Source organism: Hyaena hyaena, unplaced genomic scaffold, assembly GCF_003009895.1.
Source record: "Hyaena hyaena isolate Hyena2069 unplaced genomic scaffold, ASM300989v1 scaffold_500, whole genome shotgun sequence".
NCBI classification, from domain to species: Eukaryota; Metazoa; Chordata; class Mammalia; order Carnivora; family Hyaenidae; genus Hyaena; species Hyaena hyaena.
Genome location: NW_024081133.1, coordinates 910,072 through 917,288, shown reverse-complemented (window position 1 = coordinate 917,288; position 7,217 = coordinate 910,072). Strand labels below are relative to the sequence as shown.

The window sequence follows — 7,217 nt, the reverse complement described above, 5'->3', positions numbered from 1 at the left end:
AGATGCTGGGGATGTAGAGATGAAAGTTGCCATCCCTGATTTTCAGAATGCAGAGTATCTGGTAGACAGCGGGCCCTAATACCATATGCTCAGCTCAATAGAAAGAACTGAAGAGATTGGAAACCATTCTGGGAATAGGCAGGAGGCCCGGCCAAGGGTAGGTACTAGGATTCCTCAGAACTCCTAGCAGGAACTCTCATGTGGGGAGGATCAGGGGGACCTAGGCCTAGGCTACCGTGCCTGTCTGTTTCTCTTACTTTATTTTTTACAAGGTTCTGTCTAGTTCTCTCAACCCCACCTGTCCCCAATCTGCAGTACTTGCTGAAGGTTTTAGCCATAAGAATCTCTGAGCTGGGAGTTAACTGGGATACCCAGATTCTAGTTTCTTTATGTAATATATTTTTTAATGTTTATTTATTTTTGAGAGACCGTGCTTGCAAGAACGCTCAAGCCAGCGGGAGAGGGGCAGAGGGAGAGACGGAGAGAGAGAATGAGAATCCCAAGCTGCTCTATGCTGTCAGCTCTGAGCCCAGTTCGAGGCTCGAACTCCTGAACAGTGAGATCATGACCTGAGCCAAAATCAAGAGTTGGTCGCTTAACTGACTGAGCCACCCATCTAGTTTCTCTTTCCACACTGACTGTTCATGTGACCTTGGGCAAGTCACTTAATCTTTCTAGACATATTTCTTCATCTGTAAAATGGGGAGAATTTGGCAGAGACCCTGTAAGCCTGAAATAGAAGAAAAGAGAGAGGCTTTGCATCTTTGAGGAGAAAGATGTGAGTGCCCAAGTATTTGGGTTAATGAGATGCCTGCCTAGGGAGAAGGAACAGGAGGCCCCGGAGCTCCGGCACCTGCTTCTGGGCTCACTGATGGTGTCTCTGCCTCCAGGTGAATGAGGCCTCTGGGGACGGGGATGGCGAGGATGCCATTGTGATCCTGGAGAAGACACCATTTCAGGTGGAGCAGGTGGCCCAGCTCCTGACGGGCAGCCCTGAGCTCCAGCTGCAGTTCTCCAATGATATCTACAGCACCTATCACCTGTTTCCTCCACGGCAGCTGAGTGGTGAGCAAGCGGTTGCTGAGGTGGCTTCATGTGGGGAGAGGGCTTCCGTGGGAGATGAGGGGTGAGAGGGTATGGTAGCTACTCTGCAAAACAGATTTGCATATTCTCGTGCAGTCGTTCTCTATGGAAGGAGGAAGGCATTTTGTGCCCCCTACCCCCCGACATTTGGCAACCTCTGAAGACAGTTTTTGTTGTCAGAACTGGGAAAATGGGGGGGCCTCTGGTACCTAGAGGGTGGAGGCCAGGGATGTTCCTGAATATCCTGCAAAACCCAGAATGAGACCTTATAACAAAGAACTGTCAATAGTGCTGAGAACGGTGTAGTCTTTTTTGGGGAGGTAGTGTGATCCATGATATAGAATGTCTACTAACTAAATGATAATGATCGTCAACTCTTAGTAAACTCTTACTACTATGCTAGCCACCATTCTAAGTATCCTGTATGTATTATCGAATCTAGTCCTCAGAATAGCCCTTCCGTGTTAGGACTTTACACAGGAGGGAACTGAGGTTTTAAAAGGTCAAGTAACTTACCCAAGATCACAGCCCATGGGCGGCAGAAAAACCAAGATCTTTCAGTAGCCAGCAGACTTGCTCACCGTGAGCAGCGTGTGGGGTGCCGCAAAGATCAGTTGTTTCCCTGAAAGAACTCACTTTCTGGTCCCTGAGAAAATGAGTGTGGTCACGGGGGATGGACTTGGGAAGGGCAGGAATTCATGGGTTAAAGAGCAGAGATTTGTTTTGGATTGCCAGGATTTTTCATTTATTAAGAAGAGGAAGACTTTATTTCACCTTCCACGTCGAAAGGCAGGCACGATGTGGGCTCTTTGCCTTTAGACAGTCAGATTTAATAAACAGCTTTGTGGGAAGCATGAAGGAGACTGGTCGACCTTGAAGGTTCCCTCCAACCAAGAAATTCTGGGGCCTGCTTTGTTGCATGTGGCGGTTCTGTAATAGCCTTCTACCTTTGTACTTGTCCTCCAGCAGTCCGGAACAGTCTGCGTTTACAGAAACCCTGCCACAGGCTTTTTGATGGGCTTAATCTTTTCCGCACCTTCCAAGAAAGGGTGCTGTTTGTTGTCCTTTGGAAATATATGTGAACACTTGATGTGAAACCGGCAAACTGTTCGCATCGGAAGGCAAAACAGCCTGGTCCTCCGCGGAAAGTGAGCCAGATTGATTGGTTCGAGTTGATGGAAATGGACAGCTGTATTTACTTTCTCAGGCGCTGACATTTAAGCAAATGTCGTCCTCCACACGGGGTGGCAGAAGCATGACAGAAGGTTCTGTAGCCAGACACCCCGTGGAGCAGCCCCCAAGCTGTAGGCTCTGGGTCATTATCCTGCTGCCACCCCTTTCTCTCACCTTTCCCGGTGCCCCTCTCCACCCTCCCTCAGCCAAAATGCAGAAGGTTCTGCTGCACCGAGAAACCCCGTGGAATTCACGGCGTTTCCTTTTCATGCAGTTTTTCCAGTACTTCTGTGGTCTTGCACACCAGTGAGGGTGGCCACTACTGCGTCTTTTTTTTTTTTTTTCTTCTGAGCTAAGGGTTGAAAGAGGCAGTCAGTCATCCACTCACTACAGGTCTTTCTCCCCGCTGACAGCCCCAAGTGTGTCTCTGCCTCTTCCCCAGTGCCACCCACTCCCACCTGGGAGCCTCAGGTGTTAGCTCAGCCTCCGCAGGCCTCAGGGTCTTGGCAGAAGCATTGGCATACATGGAGTGCGTTATACTTTTATTTTCTCCCCCCGAACTAGGCATGGTGATCCGAAGTCATACAAGTTTGTTTCAGGGTTCAGAACTCCATTCTCTCTCTCCTCTCTATCTCTCTCTCTCTCTCTCTCTCTCTCTCTCTCTCTCTCTCTGTCTCATAGAGCTATCCACCCTGTCCCTGGATGGTATTCTAGATCCGGGTTGGCAAACTTTTACTGTAAAGGACCAGGGAGGAAATATTTTATGCTTTATGAGCCACATAAATGGTCTCTGTCAACATATTCTTCCTTTTAAAATTTTTTGTTTTTATCTACTAAAAAATTTTTTTAATGCTTATTCAGTTTTGAGCGAGAGACAGAGTGCATGAGGGGGGAAGGAGCAGAGAGAGAGGGAGAGCGAGAATCTCAAGCAGGCTCTGTGCTGTCAGAGCCCAATGCAGGGCTTGATCTCATGAACCATGAGATCACGACCTGAGCCGAAATCAAAAGTCAGATGCTTCACTGAGTGAGCCACCCAGGCGCCCCTTTTCTTTTTTTTTTTAAACAACTGCCTTAAACAGGTAAATGCGGTTTAGAGTGCAGTGGCTGATGGGGTGGTCCCCTTCGTAGTCACCTGACTGCTCTCCTGCTCCTTTGCTGTGCCTGGCCGTCCTTGCCCCCTTGGCCTGCTGAACTCGCCCTTTCCCCACTTGCAGACATGTTCCAGGCCAGGAGTGGCCCCGAGTACACCTCCTTTTTTGCGGTCATGGGCGCCTCGGCTGCCATGGTCTTCAGCGCCCTGGGTACCGCCTACGGTACAGCCAGGAGTGGCACTGGCATCGCGGCCAGAACTGACGCTGCAGTCCATGGTCCCTGTGGTCATGGCTGGTCTCATCGCCATCTACAGGCTGGTGGTGGCAGTGCTCATCGTTAATTCCCTGAATGACGGCATCAGTTTCCTCCAGCTGGGTGCCGTCCTGTGCAGGCTGGCGGCTGGCTCTGCGTTTGGCATTGTGGGGGGCGCTGGCAGGCGTGGCTGTTCGGGAGCATGGTCCTGACCCTCATCTTTGCCCAGGTGCTCGGCTTCTTGGTCTCACTGTTGCCCTCATCCTCCCCACAGAGTAGCCCCTCTCGGAGCACACTAGCCACAGAAGACGATGTAAAGACCATCCCCTCGTTCCAAAATGAACAGCCTGACACGCCCGCACAGGGCAGCCGTCCCCCCAGTAGTCGGTCTTGTGAACGTGAAGTGCCCTCGTGCCCATTGTCTGCTACCCTGGCTTCTCCCCTGCTTGCCCCGTGCCGTGGACATCCCGGCCCTCGCCCCCACTCATCTGCCCTAGAGCGCTCCGTGTAGAAAGGTGAATTAGAGTTGTCATCTTCTCTTCACTGGATGTTTCTTACTTATAAAGATTTGCTCTGTTCGTACATTGTGGTGCAGCCCTCCGTCCCCCAGCTAGGTAATCTTAGGTAGAGTGTTGGGTTGTGGGGTTACCGTTTGCTCTGAGACTCATTGGATGGAACCACCCTCCGCCAGCTCTGGCTGCTCAGGGCCACGGGCCAGGGTGCTGGGCGTGCCAGGCTCTCAAGCCCAGCTGTGTCTAATAAAGTTCTCCTTGTGACTGGGGAAGAGAAAAAAAAGAGAAAAAGAAAAAAGAAAATGCCACTTTTAGCTTGCTGTTTGTAGGAAAACAGGCCCCGAGGTAGAGCTGACCTTGTGGCCATCGTTCATTAACCCGGTCCAGATTTTTCCCACGGAGTGTGGTCCGTGGACCAGCAGTCCTGCTGTCACCCAGGAGCTTGTTACACATGTCGAATCTCAGACCCCGCTTCAGAAGCCACAGTTTGTATCTGGCGCTTCATGCCACATCAGACTTTGAGAGGTGCTGGTCTTTAAATACCATCTGTATGTGGTGCTGGCCGTGTCTGTTTCTCCGCCCCTGACCTCGCCAGGAATGCCAGGCTCATTGCAGTAAGCGCCTACCTGACTTCTCTCCCCAGAGGTCCCCCATAGGTAAAGTGTCGACACTCAGACACGCTGTTGTCTTTATTCATTTATTTTTTTTTTAATGTTTATGTTTGAGAGAGACCGAGAAACAGAGCACAAGTGGGGAAGAGGCAGAGAGAGAGTGTCACAAAATCTGAAGCAGGCTCCAGGCTCTCAGCTGTCAGCACAGAGCCCGACGTGGGGCTCAAACTCACGAGCTGTGAGATCATAACCTGAGCCGAAGTCAGATGCTTAACTGACTGAACCATCCAGGTGCCCCATGCGCTCATGCTTTTAAAACCACTTAACACATATTAAATAGTAGCTGTTATGACTATTTGCATGTGCTGTGTCCAGTGCTGGGTACTGTAGCTTGCAATGAATAAGGTACCCTTTCCGCTCTGCAGTCTTGTTTGGACAAGGACACCCCACACGTTACTATGAAAGAGGGAAGTAAACTCAACAGGGTTTGGTCATTGCCTGGATGTAGGGAACAGAGGTCCTGGAAATTTGGAGCCATGTCAGACCCATTTCCGATCCCTAGCAACCCAGGCCATATTAGGTGCTCAATAAATGCTGCTGGAAACTGAACCCACAAACTAACTCAGCTGTTTTCTTCCTGTGGGCCAAGCATTCCACAGCCACAAGGTGGCGGCATTGCCAAAGTATTCGGGTGGCCCGATCCTTTGGCCTCTGTGCAGGAGCCTCCGTGGCCCCACCTCTCCAACCCGAGTCACCAACTCCTAACACTGCCTGGAGAGGCCTTAAGGCATGGTTCTTGGGGCCTCCACCCTCTGAACCCCCTGCACAGTGGCTACTTTGAGTTTTTCTGCCAACTCTGGCTGTTCCTCCAGACCTCCTTCCCCACAATACTGCTTGCATAGGGAAGCCCTCCCCTCCTCAATTTCTCTCTTTCTTTCACTCTTTTTATTTTAGAAAGAGAGAGAGAGCATGTGAGCAGGGAAAAGAAGCAGATGAAGAGAGAGAGGGAGAGGGAGAGAGAGAAAATCTTAAGCAGGCTCCACGCTGAGCCCCAACATGGGGCTCAATCCTGTGACCCTGGGATTATGACTTGAGCCGAAAATCAGATGCTCAACAGACTGAGCCACCCAGGCGCCCTGTCCCCTCAATTTCTGAGCCAAATGCTCTCTTGATTTCTTCTGTTATCTCTCTGCTCATTTCTTTTCTTCTAGCCTGATGCTTTAGCGTCCTCCTTCTTATCCCTTCCAAATTCTCAGCTGACCACAAGAGACTGCCCCTTTGAGCCACTCCTGGCCCCCCACCCTGTTGACACGATAGAGCATGGGCGTTGGAGTTGAACATGCTCGGGTCCTGTCCCAGTGCTAAGATTTACTTCCTAGTGGTGTGGGCCAAGGCGGTGTCGTGCCATTTCTGAGTTTTAATGTAGTGCAGAGGTTAAGAGCAAGCCTCGAGTCAAACATAATCTGTGCTGGAATCCTGGCTTTGTCCTTCTACCAGCTGTGAAGACTGAGTAAGGTTTTGTTTTCATTTAACAGAGACAGAGTGCGTCCTGCATGTCTGGTGCTGTGCTGGGTGCGTGTGGTGGTGCATCAGATGCTCACTCTGTCCCTGGAGCTGGAGCTGGGGGAACAGAGGCAGACGGCCAACAAGGAAACGAGTGTTACATGGCCACGGGCAGGAGAGGGGCCGCCTCTCTGCGGCCGTGACGCCCAGCCGAAACCTGCAGGATGGAAAGGAACCAGCCGTGCCAAGAGCTGGTGAGGGGGTGGGAGAATGTTCGGGACTGAGGGCACAGCATGTGTTCTGGAGGAGGAAAGAGGAACAGAAAAGAGGCCTAGAGTTTGAGGGGGCAGTTGATGTCTGTGGTGTGTGACACAGATGTAGTTGGGGAAGTAGCTCTGGTCATTTTTAAGTTAGGACTTACCTCAGGACACGAAATGAGTGGCATAAAATGTTTTAGCCTCTGCCCACCAGGAGAGGTACGTTTTGCATGGCGAACCAGTACATGTGAATAAACGTAAGTGGATCTGAGGGAAACAGAAGGGTCGTGCAACAGTGCTTAACCCTTAACTTTACCTGACACTCACTAGTATTTTCAACTTAATTCCGGTCTTGTTTGTTTCCTTTTAAATGCTGGTCTTAACTTCCTAAATTAATTGCATCATTGCAGTCATGGGCTAGGATCCATTGACACGATAGAGCATGGGCGTTGGAGTTGAACATGCTCGGGTCCTGTCCCAGTGCTAAGATTTACTTCCTAGTGGTGTGGGCCACTTAGCACTTAGCACAGTGACTGGCATATGATGTGTGCTTGGTAAATGTTAGTCATTTTCTCTTATTGTTTTCCACCCTTTAAGATTGTATGGGCCTTAAATGGAGTAGTGTACATTACATATGAAAAACTGCCTGGCCCTGACTGTGGGCGGGCTTCCTTGCTTCCCCCTGTGGCCATGTGGCAAATGTGAGTGCCGGGTGGGCCAGATAGCGGGCATCT

At 50.6% G+C, this 7,217-nt stretch overlaps 1 protein-coding gene and 1 pseudogene across 6 annotated transcripts in view; both read left to right on the top strand.

Moving 5' to 3' along the window:
* Positions 1 to 7,217, top strand: part of ST3GAL4 (ST3 beta-galactoside alpha-2,3-sialyltransferase 4) — a 76,930-nt gene that overhangs the window by 811 nt on the left and 68,902 nt on the right. For all 6 annotated transcript variants that reach the window (XM_039254866.1, XM_039254865.1, XM_039254870.1 and 3 more), the window contains exon 2: positions 891 to 1,065. In XM_039254866.1, the coding sequence (XP_039110797.1) occupies positions 891 to 1,065 (175 nt within the window). The remainder of the gene's footprint in view (positions 1 to 890; positions 1,066 to 7,217) is intronic.
* On the top strand, positions 3,436 to 3,812 carry LOC120247117 (annotated as a pseudogene).